At 39.7% G+C, this 15,995-nt stretch overlaps 1 protein-coding gene across 1 annotated transcript in view; it reads left to right on the top strand.

Moving 5' to 3' along the window:
* The window catches only part of IGF1 (insulin like growth factor 1), a 163,197-nt gene extending 148,277 nt beyond the window's left edge, over positions 1 to 14,920 (top strand). Inside the window, exon 4 of the mRNA XM_055085267.1 lies at positions 14,845 to 14,920. Within this exon, the coding sequence (XP_054941242.1) occupies positions 14,845 to 14,883 (39 nt within the window). The 3' untranslated portion in view covers positions 14,884 to 14,920. The remainder of the gene's footprint in view (positions 1 to 14,844) is intronic.
* Positions 14,921 to 15,995: the final 1,075 nt, after the last annotated feature.

Below are 15,995 nucleotides of genomic sequence, written 5' to 3'. Positions count from 1 at the left end.
TAAATATTTACAATTGTTATATCTTCTTCTTGGATTGATCCCTTGATCATTATGTAGTGTCCTTCTTTGTCTCTTGTAATAGTCTTTATTTTAAAGTCTATTTTGTCTGATATGAGAATTGCTACTCCAGTTTTCTTTTGATTTCCATTTGCATGCAATATCTTTTTCCATCCCCTCATTTTCAGTCTGTATGTATCCCTAGTCTGATGTGGGTCTCTTGTAGACAGCATATATATGGTTCTGTTTTTGTATCCATTCAGCCTGTCCTGTCTTTTGGTTGGAGCATTTAATCCATTTACATTTAAGGTAATTATCAATATGTATGTTCCTATTACCATTTTCTTAATTGTTTTGGGGGTTGTTTTTGTAGGTCTTTTCCTTCTCTTGTGTTTCCTGCTCAGAGAAGTTCTTTTAGCATTTGATGTAATGCTGCTTTTGTGGTGCTGAATTCTCTTAACTTTTGCTTGTCTGTAAAGGTTTTAATTTCTCCATTGAATCTGAATGAGATCCTTGCTGGGTAGACTAATCTTTGTTGTAGGTTTTCCCCTTTCATCACTTTAAATATGTCCTGCTACTCCCTTCTGGTTTGCAGAGTGTCTGCTGAAAGATCAGCTGTTAACCTTATGGGGATTCCCTGTATGTTATTTGCTGTTTTTCCCTTGCGGTGGGTTTTTACCTTTCTCCTTCATCTGCTGCATATTTCTCTGTCTTCTCATTTGGTTTAACTTACTGTGTTTCGGGTCTCCTTTTCACAGGCTACAGGTTCTTAGTTCCCATTGTTTTTGGTGTCTACCCCCAGTGGGTAAGGTTGGTTCAGTGGCTTGTGTAGGATTCCTGGTGGAGGGGACTAGTGCCTGTATTCTGGTGGGTGGGGCTGGATCCTGTCTTTCTGGTGGGCAGGGCCTCATCCAGTGGTGGGTTTTGGGGTGTCTGTGAACATATATGATTTTAGGCAGCCTCTCTGCTAATGAATGGGTTTGTGTTCCTGTCTTGCTAGTTGTTTGGCATGTGGTGCTCAGCTCTGGAGCTTGCTGGCCATTGGGTGGAGCTGGGTCTTAGCATTGAGACAGATATCTCTGGGAGAGCTCTTGCAGATTGATATTACATGGGGCCGGGAGGTATATCTGGTGGTCCAATGTCCTGAACTCAGCTCTCCCACCTCATAGGCTCAGGTCTGACACCAGGCCAGAGCACCAAGACCCTGTCAGCCATGTGGCTCAGAAGAAAAGGGAGAAAAAAAGAAAGAAAACAAATAAATTTTTTAAAAAATTATTAAAATAAAAATTTTTTTAATTATTACAATAAAAAAATTGTAAAGTAATGATAATAAAAAAAGTAGAGAGCAACCAAACCAATAAACAAATCCACCAGTGATAACAAGCACTAAAAACTATACTAAGATAAATACAAAAATCAGAAACAAGTCAGTCACAGACAGCAAACCCCAAGTCTACAGTTGCTCCCAAAGTCCACCACCTCAGTTTTGGGATGATTCGTTGTCTCTTCAGGTATTCCACAGATGCAGGGTACATCAAGTTGATTGTGAGGATGTAACCCACTGCTCCTGAGGCTGCACAGAGCAATTTCCCTTTCTTTTCTTTGTTCGAACAGCTCCTGGCATTCAGCTTTGGTTTTGGCCCCACCTCTGCATGTAGGTCGCCCTCAGGCATCTGTTCCCACCCAGAGAGGATGGGGTTAAAGCAGTGGCTGATTAGGGGGCTCTGGCACACTCACGCTGGAGGGAGGGAGGGGTTGGTAGTTCTAATTGGAATGTGGGGCGAGCTTGCGACGGCAGAGGCCACCATGACGTTGCGACAGCCTGAGGCACACCGTGTGTTCTGCCGGGGAAGTTGTCCTTGGATCATGGGACCCTGGCAGTGGCGGGCTGCTCAGGCTCCCGGGGGTGGGGGCGGGGGTGGGGTATGGATAGTGACCTGTGCTTGCACACAGTATTCTTGGTGGCTGCAGCAACAGCGTTAGCGTTTCACGCCCGTCTCTGGTCTCCAAGATGATAGCCGTGGCTCGCGCCCTTCTCTGGAGTTTGTTTAGGCGGTGCTCTGAATCCCCTCTCCTCACGCACCCCGAAACAATGGTCTGTTGCCTCTTAGGCAGATCCAGAGTCTTTCCCAGACCCTCCCGGCTAGCTGTGGCACACTAGCCCCCTTCAGGCTGTGTTCACGCAGCCAACCCCAGTTCTCTCCCTGGGATCTGACCTCCGAAGCCCAAGCCTCAGCTCCCAGCCCCCACCCGTCCCGGCGGGTGAGCAGACAAGCCTCTCAGGCTGGTGAGTGCTGGTCAGCACCCAATCTTCTGTGCAGGAATCTCTCCGCTTTGCCCTCCGTACCCCTGTTGCTGTGCTCTCCTCCGTGGCTCCGAAGCTTCCCCCGCTCCGCCACCCGCAGTCTCTGCCCGTGAAGGGGCTTCCTAGTGTGTGGAAACCTTTCCTCCTTCGCAGCTCCCTCTCAGAGGTGCAGGTCCCATCCCTATTCTTTTGTCTCTGTTTTTTCTTCTTTCTTTTGCCCTCCCCAGGTACGTGGGGATTTTCTTGCCTTCTGGGAAGTCTGAGGTCTTCTGCCAGCGTTCAGTAGGTGTTCTGTAGGAGTTGTTCCACATGAAGATGTATTTTTGATGTATTTGTGGGCAGAAAGGTGATCTCCATGCCTTACTCCTCTGCCATCTTGAAGATCCCCCCAAGACTGTTTTCAAAAGTTTGCTTTGGGCCCAGAATTCAAGTTTAAACTTTACTTACCACTATGCTTATTTATACTACAATGCTTTATACAGAAAAGTCACTCAATACGTGCTAACTAAAGAAAATTATACGAAAAGGCATTCAATGCCAAACTGTAGAAATGTTTGCTAATACCTTTTTCTTCCCAGATTCACCCATGCTCCTCTTTGAGCTTAAAAGAGTTTATAAAATAACTCACATGTGTTAAAACTCTCTTTCTCTTTAAGAGCATACTAAACATTAAGAGAATGAAAATATAAGCCACAGAGTAAGAGAAAATATTCGCAAATTATATATCCAACAAAGAACTGTTATTAAGAATATATATATATATACACATATATATATATTTTAAAACCTCTCAAAACTCAGTAATAAAAAAAAGTACAAAAGCTTTGGACAGACACTTTACCAAATAAGATATACTGATGGCAGATAAGCATGTGAAAAGATTTTCAACACCATTAGTTATTAGAGAAATGCAAATTTAAACCACAATGAGATACTGCCATATGCTTATTAGAATAACTAAAATTAAAAAGAATGACCATACAAAATGTTGGTGAGGATATGGAAGAAATGGAACTCTCATGTGTCCATACAAGGATTCATACATGAATGTTCATAGCAGATTTATTTATAATAGCCAGAAACTGGAAACAACCCAAACATCCACCAACAGTTGAATGGATAAATAGATTATGGTATATCTACACAATGGAATACTGCTCAGCACCTAAAATAAATAAACAATTGATGCATGCAACAACATGGCTGTATCTCAAAATAACTATGCTGAGTGAAAGAAGACAGAAGAAGAAGAATCTATATCCTATGATTCCTTTTGTATAAAATTCTGGAAAATGCAAACTCACCTATAGTAACAGAAAGCAGCTAGCTCAATAGTTGTCTGGTGGCTGGGGTGAGTAAAGATGGAAGGGAAGGCTTACCAAAGACAACAAGGAAATTTGTAGGGATGAAGGGTATGTTTACTATTTTGTTCATGGCAATGGTTTCATGGGTGTATTAGTGTGTCAAAAATTCTCAGACTGTATACTTGAAATTTGTGCAATTTATGATTTGTCAATTATACCTCAATAAAGGTACAGTGAAGGGCCAAAAAAAGAGAACATAGTAAACAAAAGAAAGAAATTAAAAGCAGTCTTTTTCAGAATCAAAAGGTCAGATCTGAAAGAAACTTAACAGATCAATTCGTCTACTTATTCATCTTATGGATGAGGCAATTGAGAGCAAAACAGTGGTTACCCAATAGGTAGACTCATCAGGGACACCAAAAGAACAAAAATAAGCAAATTTGACAATTGGTAATTCAAAAAAAAAGCATCAAGCAGACAAGTTGGAGAAAATCAGAATTTCATTGTATTTGCTGACAGTTATATCTGGGGTCATGCTGTCATGATATGCTCAATGCTTAGGGCTTCTAAGCATCTTAATCCTGCCATAAATCCAGAAATGTCAAATGACTACTCTCATAGTAGGTGGCAGAGCAACAACTCATGTCTTTAAACTCTCATCTCAGGGCTCTATCTCTTAGAACAGGTTCACAGAGCTGGAAGAGAAGTCCACACCAGAAGAATTAGCAGTCACGTGACTTGATGATCCCTAACCAGAAAGCAAGAGGAACTATGCAAGTCAACATATTTGCATCTCACTTGCCAAAAGCACCCCTGTGAAAACTACAGATCATGCAAACTTCCACTGGTGTTAAAGATGCTACACCCATTCCCTGCTTCAGCTTGGGTTTTGTCCGCGGTAGATTCCTGTCAGGAGAAGCCAGGCAAAAAGCAAGGAAACTTTACATGAGGGAGCAAGAGAAATATATATACAGCCTCCAAAGGAATGACTGACAAGGTAACAGGAAAAATAGATGCGTAAGTGCTTAGAAGAATCTACTAGCCTCTTCTCACAGCTGGAGGGATTACCAGGTATTCCAGGTTTCTATTACTGCATAACAAGTCAGCCCAAAACTTAGTGGCTTAAATAATAATCATTTATTTGGCATAAGAGTCTGCAATTTGGGCAGGTCTTGGTGGGAACAGCTCACCTCTGCTCCATGTGGCCTGACTGGGGTTGAATGATCCACCTCCAACAAAGCTGATAAGTTGATTGATGCTGTCTATCGGTTCCTCTCCATGTGGGCCTCTCCATGGGGTGGCTTAGGCTTCCTCATAGCATGGAGACTGGGTCCTAAGACCAAGCATCCTAAGAGATAGGAAGTGGAAGCAACCAATTTCTTAAGATCTGGTCCTGGATCTGACCAGATCCAGTGCCAGTTTCCAAAGTCATATTTTAAGAAACTGGGACAGCAATACTTGTGCCATGTTCTATCAGCCAAGCAATCATAATCCATAAGGATTCAAGGGGAAGAGACACAGACCTCCCACCTCTAGAAGGAAGGAGTGTCAGAAATTTGGGGGCTGTATTTTAAAGCCATTACACCAAGGTACCACACAATCACTACAGTTAAAAATTACCTGGACACTTTTGTTAGTTTCTCTTTAAGCCCTTGCTCTCTGATAAGAAGAGTGAAGGGATTTGTGTATTCACCTTGACCACAACCTCAGTATTATAAAGACCATTCTCTGCTAGCATGTGTGATCTTAGCATCCAAATTATTTTCCCACTTTACAAATAGGAGTGGTAACACTGCATTTTTAAATAACTCTGAGTACAATCAACCTAAAAGCTCTCTGAAGACAGGGACTTGATCATGCTACAGTATCCTAAACATAGTAGGCATTTCATGATATTGCAAATTGATGTATGCCAAGTTGGCCCTATACAATTTTCAAATTCTTCTGCTAAATACTGATTGTCTCAACATTTGGTAACACAATAAGAGATAAGCAGAAGTTGTGACAGCTTCCTCTACCTCACCATTAGGCAGTAAGTGCAGTGAAAGTAAATCACAGACCAAATTCTGCCACATAGAAATATTTATTAGCTAGAAAGCTCCAAAATAGTCATACAAACTATTCCCATGGGCTTGAAGAAGCAACTGCTCTCTACCTTTTAGGCACTCCAACAAGCTTTACAATAATACTTCAACAGAAAAATCAGCAAACCTTCTAACTGGAGCAGGTGACAGAGTCTTGATTAAATAGGGAAGCAAAGAACAAAATTCTAGACCCAGGACATACTCTGAAGATGTTAGGCTTCTGGTTTTGTTAGGTCCTTCAATTTTCTTCCTTCAAGGACACTTTTAGCCTGATGCACATCTTGCACACCATTCACTTACTGCCCAAATTATGTCTAACATCCCTTACATTAATCAATGAACCCTCTGATGCAACACATGAAGTGCTCTGAGTCTGGATCCCTAAGCAGAGAACTGCTGGGGTCATAGTATTATGTGAGAGCTGGCTTGTACTGGCTGTGAGTCTACTGTGCACATCTCTTCCCAACTCTGCATTCTGTGACCTCACACTGGTAGCTTGAAACTGGCCGTGGGGGGAATATTTACACAACAGAAATCAACAAATGCTAAAATACAGGACTCCGCCCCTCCCCAGAGCTGGTTGTTAAACGTTTACCAGCACATGACTATAACTAACCACTCCTGTGTATGAATTGAAGTTAATTTATATCATACTATTTATATGGGAGTATTTGAAAGTAACATAGTAATAACATAATAATCAAATATTAATTGCTTAAATTAATTATTCCATACAGTTCTTAAATTCAAATAAATGCCTCTGTGTGTGTGTGTGTGTGTGTGTGTGTGTGTGTGTGTGTTTTGAGTGAGTGAGGAGTTGTTTGTCACATCTTACCAGCTCGGGACTTCCCTAGTGGCACAGTGGTTAAGAATCGCCTGCCAATGCAGGGGACATGGGTTCAAGCCCTGGTCCGGGAAGCTGCCACATGCTGCAGAGCAACTAAACCTGTGCGTCACAACTACTGAGCCTGCGCTCTAGAGCCCGAGAGCCACAACTACTGAGCCCGTGCACCACAAGTACTGAAGCCCGCGCCTAGAGCCTGTGCTCCGCAACAAGAAAAGCCACCGTAATGAGAAGCCCGCGCACCACAACAAAGAGTAGCCCCCGCCCGCTGAAACTAGAGAAAGTCCACGCGCAGCAACAAAGACCCAACGCAGCCAAAAGTAAATAAATTAATTAATAAAAAAAATTTACCAGCTCATTATAATCTGTGAAGTTTTAAGTGACATCATATTGAGTAGAATATAAGAACTGAGTCAAATAGTAATTGATCAGCAGGGCTAAATTAGATGATAATATAAGAGCTTTTCTAAGATTATCCACTCATACTTAAGACTGACATAAAATAGAATGACAGGTATCAATCCAATTTTAATTTTATTTTCATTGAAAATTCTGATCTCCTAATCTGAAGCATGGCCCATAATTTTATGTCCAGTATGATGGCAAGGACCAGAGTTCGGGTCTCAACTTTAGCACATATTATCTGTGTGACTTCAGACAAATCATTTCTGAGCTTCTCTTCTCTCATTTGTAAAATGCGGGTGATAAAAATGAGATTGTCCACGTGAAAGTATTTGTAACTGGCAAAAATCTACAAAACACTGGCAATTATCACTCAAGTGCCTCACAAAGAACTAGCTGCTAACAAGTTAGGATTCGGCCAGGAATACACTATTCTTCTTTCCTTAATGAGAAATAATAAATAAAGCAATTAAATATTTTAAAAAGAATTTTCCTGTCCAAAAGATCAAGACTACTAAAATTAAAATTTCCAGGTTCTCTGAGATTGCAAACAAAGCCTGATCACAAAACTGTCATCAGGCACATGCACTGGGACACACTGAACGTCATTATCTTCTTTGGGTGCACATGGGATGCCCTAAGCTGAGGCCCCCTGCCTTCAGAGCCAGCTCAGGCCACACAGTTCATTGTCTGTCACCAGTCTAGGATTGCAGTGTTTTCCCAGTGAACTAGGTATTCACATTTTTCTTCCCTTTTACTTCTTTATTATAAAACATCCTCCCTACCTCATCCCGCCAATCCCACAGACACATATATTTAGGAAAAAAAAGACCCAGAAGTATTTGTGCTTAATCCAATCTTCATTTTCACTAAACACTCCTTCACCCCATCACACCTAATAGGTTTATTATCCCATTTAGCCCCCTTCCAAATATTCCCCTTTTAAAGGTTAAAAAAAAAACGAACTGAGCTTCAGAAAGTTTAGGGACTTGCCCAAGACTCACAAAGCTCAGAGGTGGTATAGCCAGGTTTCTAACACAGAACTGTCTGGTTTCAAAGACCATTCTCATTTTCCTTTTCCAATAATCCCTCTAGAACTCTTAGAAGTTAATTCATAGACTCTCAGAAATCAGTCAGTATTTGAAAAGGTCTTCTAGGCCACACAGTAGTTTGATGGTTGAACTCTCTATTCTCCATTAGAATAGTCAACTTCTGTATTAAAACTGCATGTCTAACACCTAATATGAACACTTGCTAAGATCATGCCTTTTGAACTCCTAGTGAGTATCTCAGTGCCTGGCAAAGGAGGTGTTTAATAAATATTTGTTCTTTAATGAAAGAATGGTTCCAAGCGACTGTGCACCTGTGCCCAAATGAACACCTCCAGTGACAGGGAAGTCACCACTGTCACAGGAAATCAACACCTTCAAGATCTCCTCATGTCAAATTACTTGCATGAAGTACTAAAAAAAAAAAAAAAGAAAGGAAGAAAGGAAGACATAAAGCATAAAGGATAGGTTCCCCAGGAATGGATTTAACTACCCAAAATAGACTATTTCCAAATGAGATGCTGTGGCTAGGAAACCAAGCAAAGACAGACATCCTGCCTTCTTCACATTTACCCTAAGCAAACCACACTGCACTCTGTAACAAAGGGACATTTTATCAATAAGAGTTTCAAAAAGAGCTTCAGAAAAATCTACCATCACAGTAAATGTAGTGCTTTGATTCAACAGTCTGCTCACAAGAATAAATCAAAGTTAACTGTGAAAAACATGAGGCAGGTTTGAAAGTGATGAAACAATAATGCACATATGTCATAAAAAGTAAGCAAAGTTGAAATAACGTTGATTTAAATCCCAGAATTCTTTTTTTGAGTAACATTTTATATTTTAAAGTTTACAGAGGTCAAGGATATGTTCACAAATGCTCTGATTCCTCAAACATGTACAAGTTAGGAGTGCCTCTCAACAGGTGTTCCTGTCAAGTATTGTATAAATAAAATCTTTACAATAAGGTATTTTAAACCTACTTAACGAGGTAGTTATTTATAGTACCTTGCTATAAATCATTTTGCAAACAAGGTACCCCACAATGTATCAACTTTATAAATTCAGATTTTCTTTGATGGTGTTTTGTAAACTATGGTAGAAAGCATTTTGCTCTCTTCTCTAGCATAATTACCAAGCCAAATAATTTAGACATGAATTCCAGGTTATGTATTATTTTAATAAAATCGCTTTCCATTGAGATAAATTTCCAAACTCTGCTTTCTAGTCTAATAACTTCATTGTGTGGTTGTAAATAATCTGTTTAATTTCTGGCCTCTTTTGGTAGATTCATATGTCTTATTGTACAAACGAGACAGCAGAAGTCCGGAGAGGGCTAATGGCTTTTGCAGAATCTCGCAGGTGGACCACCGTGGAGTCAGGGTAGTGGGGACTCCTTGAGGTCATACCAATGCTCTTCTTACTCACCAGACTCAACTCTGCTTTTCACCATTTCACTGTCACACATTTAAGTATTAGTCTGCAAGTATAAGTCAAAGAAGGGGCTGCTTTGCCTCTGATATATGTAGGAATGAAGAGAAGTTGGGGTGGAAAGAAAACCTATTACACCTCTTTTCCTGGGTTTCTCTGACATTCTGAACAAATATTTCAACTTAATCTTTCCAATTATAGCAAATGTGGCCTCCTTGTGCCTATTGTACACGGATGTATGCCTATGGAAATTTATAAGAACCACTGAGTGAGGCAACAGCCCAACTCTGCACCCCTAAGACCAAAACCACCAGGAGCAGGGGGTCCAAGAAGACTCGAGTTCAGCACAAAAACCTTCCAGGACTACTTCTGATGTCTCAAACCCATACTTCTTCCTGCCTTAGGTCCTTTACATATACTACTTCTTTTCCTAAGACTGATCTTCCCCACCCCTTTTCACTGGTTTATTCTCACTGAGACTTAGAGAGTTTATCTCAGACCTCACTTCCTTGGGGGAAAATAAAGTCAAGTTCCGCTGTATGCGTTCCCTCCATAGCTCCAACTACAATTATAGTTAAATGGTTAATTTTGTTAACTGATGGTTAATATCTGTCTCCCTCATAAAGTATTGAGCTACAAAAGATTAAGCACTACTCTTTCTGGCTTGCTGCTACTGTATCCCCATCAACAAATCTAGGGTGATAGATAGATGGTGATAAAGTTTATCTGTTCAACAAATTTTATTGAGTACTGATTATGTTTTAGCCATCGGTTTTGACACTGGAGATGCAGTACTAAATTAACCCTGAAGAAACTCACATTCTAGTAAGGGAAAGACACAAAAAACAAATAAACAAATGTTTATTTAATGAGTGCTATAAAGGAAACAAACAGGATGCTGAGAAAGAAAATAATAGGGCTTGAGGAGGTGAAGATGAAGCTGTCTTGGATGTGGGGGTCACGGAAGGCATATCTAAAGAGGCAACATTCGAGCTGAGACCTGAAGAATGAGAAGAAGCTAGCACTGCAAAGTGCTAAGAAAGAGCTTCCAGGCAGAGGGAAAGGCAAAGACAAAGACCATGTGGGAAGAGAACTTGGTGTATTCAAGAAACAGAAAGATGTCAATGTAGCCAGATAGACTGAGTGAGGAAGAAAGTGGCCCAAAATGAAGTTACAGAAGTAGTCAAAGCTGGATTATTCAGGGCCTTCCAGGCCATGGTGAGGAGTTAGAATTTTCTTCTAAGGGCAATGGGAAGATACTGAATGATTATGAGCAGGGATTTGACATGCTCTGATTTAATTTAGGTTTTTCAAATGTAATTTGACTTAGGTTTTTGACTTTGGCTGCTGGGTAGATAATGTAGTCTAGGGGGACAAACGTAAAAGCTGTGAGACCAGTTTGCTGGTTTTCATAGAAGTCCAGGCAAATGACCATGATAGCCTGGATAACACTAGTGACAGCAATAATGGGAATAAGGAAGTGGATTTTATATCTGTTTTGGAATTGTAGTGGTTATTGTTGGATTGGATGTGTGAGGTGAAAGAGAAAATAAGGATAACTCTTGGGCTTCTGACTTGGCCAACTAGGTGGATGGTGGTACCATTTACTGAGGTGGGTATGGGGTAGAACAGGAAGAGGTTGTAGAAACCCAAAAGTTCCATTATGAATATGTTAAGTTTGAGATATCAATTAGTCTTCCAGGTGTACATCTGTTGATATGACCGTTTGTTGTTATGTTTGGGGTTTTTTTGTTTTGTTTTGTTTTGTTTTTGGCTGCGCCACGCGGCATGTGGGATCTTAGTTCCCAACCAGGGATCGAACCCCCGCCCCCTGCAGTGGAAGCCTGGAGTCTTAACCACTGGACCGCCAGGGAAGTCCTGATATGAATATTTGTTAAATTAATAAATATAGTTCTGCTTCCACCTAGGATGGAGAAGCTACAAAAGAATGTCACTATCACCTAAACAGAAAAAGTTGATAATCTATACTTTTTTTTTAAGTCCAAGTAAAAAATATTTGAATTCCGGGTCCTCTGACAAGCTTATAGGGAAAGATTTCTTTGGGCAGAGTATGACCTGAGCGATTCTAGGCTTCCTGGGTCTAGGAACTCTTTTCCAATTACATTTTGATTTGAAGTCAATGTTGCTTGCAAAAAGAACACATTCTACTTTTTTACATTTGTTAAAAAAAAACCCCTGCCTGTGTATATGAAACATATCATTATCATGACTTCATTTAACAAAATCTTTGCTGAGAACCTACTATGTACTGCTCCCTTCAGTCCAAGCTACCATCATTTCTCATGTAGACCACAGCAGTGATTTCTCTACTTATACTCTTGTACCCTTCTAATTCATTCTCCTCACCTCACAAACACTAGGTGATCTGTTTATATTCCAAAATTATCAAGATTTGGACACACTTGCATCGTGTATCTGCCTCCCCCGCCTAACCCCCAACCTTTGGAGTATTTTAATGCAAATCCCTGACATTGTCATTTCACATCTGTCTATTTTATTATGTATTTCTAAAAAATATTGATTTTTAAACATAATTACAATGCTATTATCCTTTCTTCACAATTAACAATAATTCCATGGTATCTTCTAGTACCTAGTCCATATTCAAATTTTCCCACTTGTTTAAGAAACTTATTACTGTTGGCTTGTTTGAAACAAGAGACAAACAAGGTCTGCAAATTACCTTGAGTTATTGTATCTCTTAGGTCTCTAACTGTTGAGTACTCTCTCCTTTTATTTATTTTTCCATACCATTGACTTGTTGCAAAAGCTGGGTCAGCTGTGCTACAGGATGTCCTAAAAACAATGTGGTTTTCTGGATTTGTCTGTTTGCTTCCAAGAACCTATTCTCTTAGATAACCTGTACTGCTTTAGAAAAGGACAGACTCTAAAAAATAATCAGTCTTGAGTTCATCAGTGAGCTGAGGTTACGAGGTAATCAGGTGAACTAAATTCTAAAGGGCAAAAGGTGGCTCAAAGGAAACATAGGACACCCAATGTTCCACCTTGGAGGGAGGATGCGAGGAAAAGGAGGCAGCCATAGGATTGGGTAAGAAGAATATAACTGAAATTTTAATACATTTTTAAAGCACACATGTGGACTAGTGTCAAAGTATAGAATCCCCAGGAGCCACAGGCAAGCGAGCCTGCACCTACTCACCAGTTACTCTCCACAGGCCTCCACTGGATATTTACAAGAAAGACTAGGGGCAGGTAGGAAACTGGAAAGCTCCTCTTGGTGGCAAAGGTGTGCAGGGTCTGCTAAAGTCTGAAAGTAGAACAGGAACACCTACATAATCTCATCTCCCACTGGGCTCTGCATGAGTTCAGGATAACAAGCAGGGGCCACTGCCCACAGCCCAGAATCTTCTTGATAGGAAGCAAAAATCTGTCTACTCTTGGGGTAGTCAAAAGAACCTACTCATATCCTAGATATGACCATGCTTTTACATGAAGTAAAAAGTATCAGGTCCTAAGGGCGAATTAGGAAACACTGTCATGTACTTATTCGCAGACAGAAAGTTGGCTGCTTCTGGGCGAAAGGTAGACATGCTTGTGCTCAAGATCCTACACTGATACAAAACAGAGTCCTGTTACACTGATCAATGAGGAGGAGGAAATTCATTAAAAGGCAGAGTTCACCCACACATGGGTGAACTGAACTGAAGAGGAGGCCAAGATGACTAGCTTATCACAGGAGAGAAGTAGGAGTGAATAAAAAGCCTGGCATGTGAGGCTCTGGAGCACCAGCGTCTGCCTAAGGCTGAGGCTGGAGCAGGAGAAGTGAAAAAACCCAGCCCCAGCATGAGCACTGCACAAAGTAATAAGCAATAGAAGTCTAAGGCTAGGGGAAGGACAAGAACATGGAGATAAATCCCTTCTGCGACAAATGCACGTAGGGATTGCTAAAAGCTGAGAATGGAGAAGAAACATCTAGAAAATCCCTCTAGTATTCCAGGCCTCACACTAAGAACAAGGTTCTTAATAGTTCACCACTGGAGGAACTTGAAGCCCTGAATTCGCTGAAATTAACCACAACGTAGCAACAACAACAGCAAATCCAAACCCAGCTCATCTACTGATTAGATAGCCTCAACTTCCAGAAGAATCATGATCTAATAGAAGAAGAAGTATGCCTAGTTCTGGGCATAAACATTACTTAGCTCAGTGTCTAATGTTCTTTTATACACATTATCCGGCATGTAAACAAAATTATGATATACATAAAATGCAAGAACAAAACAACCCATTGTCAGGAGAAAAAACAGACTCAGGATTTGGCCTAGATGTTAAAACTAACAGACAAGGGCTTCAAAATAACTGTAATTAATATATTAAAGGATTTAGAGGGAAAAATGCAATACATGAATGAAGAGATGGAGGACTTAAACAAAGAGATGTATGTCTTTCCTAGGGGTTCTGGGACAAATTACCATAAGTTGGGTGGCTTAAAACAAGAGAAAATGATTCTTTCACAGTTCTGGAGGCCTGAAGGCTGAAATCAAAGTACCAGCTCTTTCTGGAGGCTCTAGGGAAGAAATTTTCTCTGCTTCTTCTATCTTCTGGTGGCCATCAGCATTCCTTGGCTTCCTTGACTTGGGGCCACATCACTCCAATCTCTGCTTCCATCTTCACACTCTCTTTTCGTCTGTGTGTCTGTGTCTTCTTCTGTTTCTTATAAAGACACTTATAATTGGATTTAGGACCCCCTCAGGTATTCCAGGATGATCTCATCTCAAGAACCTTAACTTAATGACATCTGCAAATAAGATTTTCCCAAATAACATTCACGGGTTCCAGGGATTTGGACATGGACATATCACTGGGGGGCCGGGGGCAGTGAGCACTATTCAACCCACTAAAGATAAAAATCATAAAAGAGAATAATGTCATGTGGTCAGCAGAATAATGGATCCCCCAAAGATGTCCACTTCCTAATAACCTGGACCTGTGACTATGTTACCTTACATGGCAAAAGGGACTTCACAGATGTAAGTAAGTTAACGATAGTGAGATGGGGCTATATTATCCTGGGTTATCCAGTTGAGCCCAATATAATCACAAGGGTTCTTTTAAGTGAAAGAGGGAGGCAAGAGGTTAGAGAGAGATTTAAAGATGCTACGCTGCTAGTTTTGAACATACAGGAAAAGGCCATGAATCAAGGAATGTAGGCAGCTTCTAGAAGCTGGAAAAAGGAAATGGATTCTCCTCTACAGCCTCCAGAAAGAAAACAGCCTACTAGCACCTTGATTTTAGCCAACTGAGACCCATTTTGGACTTCTGACCTCCAGAGCTTTAATATAATAAAGTTTGTAGTTTTAAGCCACAGTTTGTGGTAATTTGGTACAGCAAAAATAGGAAACTAATCCAGATGGCAATACTAAACATATTTTTTTTCCTTTGACAGGTTTATCTGCAGACTGGACACAGCAGAGGAAATAATTAATGAGCTTGAAGATAGATAGAAACTATCCAAAATGAAAGGCAAGAGGAAAATGGAAGAAAAAGAATAGATTATCTAAAAATTCTGGAAGAAAACCAAACAAATTGTATTCTTACAATAAGAATTCTTATTCTTAGAATAAGAATTCTTAGAATAAGAATATTCTTATTCTTAGAATAAGAAGACAGAACATAAGAAACATTTGAAGAGGTAATGGTCAAGAATTTTCTGAAATTAATAAAAGGCAAAAACAAATCAAAGAATCCCAGAAAACCCTAAGCAAGATAAATACAATTTTTAAAAAAACCCACAGCTATAAAAAAATTGTAGTAAAACTGCTGAAATTCAAAGATAAAGAGAAGAATCTTGAAGCAGAGAAAAAGAAAAGAAACTCTACTTACAGTGGAAGATAAGAATTACATTAGACTTTTTGTCAAACTGTATAATCCAGGGGATAATAGGACACCTGTAAAGTAATGAAAGAAACAAAATTGTCAACTTAGAATTATATACTCTGAAAAAATGTCTCTAAAAATAAAGTTGAAATAAAGACTTTCTCAGACAAACAAAAGCTGAGAGAATTCATTGCTTGGAGACTTGCATTACAAAAAATATCAAAAGAAGTTCTTCAGGCAGAAGAAATATTATACCAGATAGAAAACTGAATCCTTATAAAAGAATAAAGAGCACTGAAAATGGTAAAAATGCAGTTAAATATAAAAGACATTTTTCTTATGTTGAAATTCTTTAAAATATAATTGACTCCCTAAAGCTATGATAGTAATAATATGTTCATGGGGTTGATAATACATGCAAAGGGAAAAAAATCTAAAACCAGCACAAAGATCAAAAGAAAGAAAATGGCAGTGTATTTCGTAAGGTTTCTACTCCATTTGTGAAGTGATATATTTGGAAGTAAACTGTGATAAGTTAAAGATGGTCATTTTAAATCCTAGAGCAACCACTAAATAAGCTGATTATGAAAATAAATGAAATAATAAAAAATATTCAATTAAAAGTAGGCACTAAAAAGGAAAGCAGGAACAAAGAACCAATGAAACAAGTAGAAAACATGTAGCAGTTAGTATATTTAAACCCAAACATATCAAGAATTA

The sequence above is a fragment of the Physeter macrocephalus genome, chromosome 6 (assembly GCF_002837175.3).
Source record: "Physeter macrocephalus isolate SW-GA chromosome 6, ASM283717v5, whole genome shotgun sequence".
In the NCBI taxonomy this organism is placed as follows: domain Eukaryota; kingdom Metazoa; phylum Chordata; class Mammalia; order Artiodactyla; family Physeteridae; genus Physeter; species Physeter macrocephalus.
The sequence above is the reverse complement of the archived record's forward strand: the minus strand, read 5'-3'. Positions and strand labels throughout refer to the sequence as shown.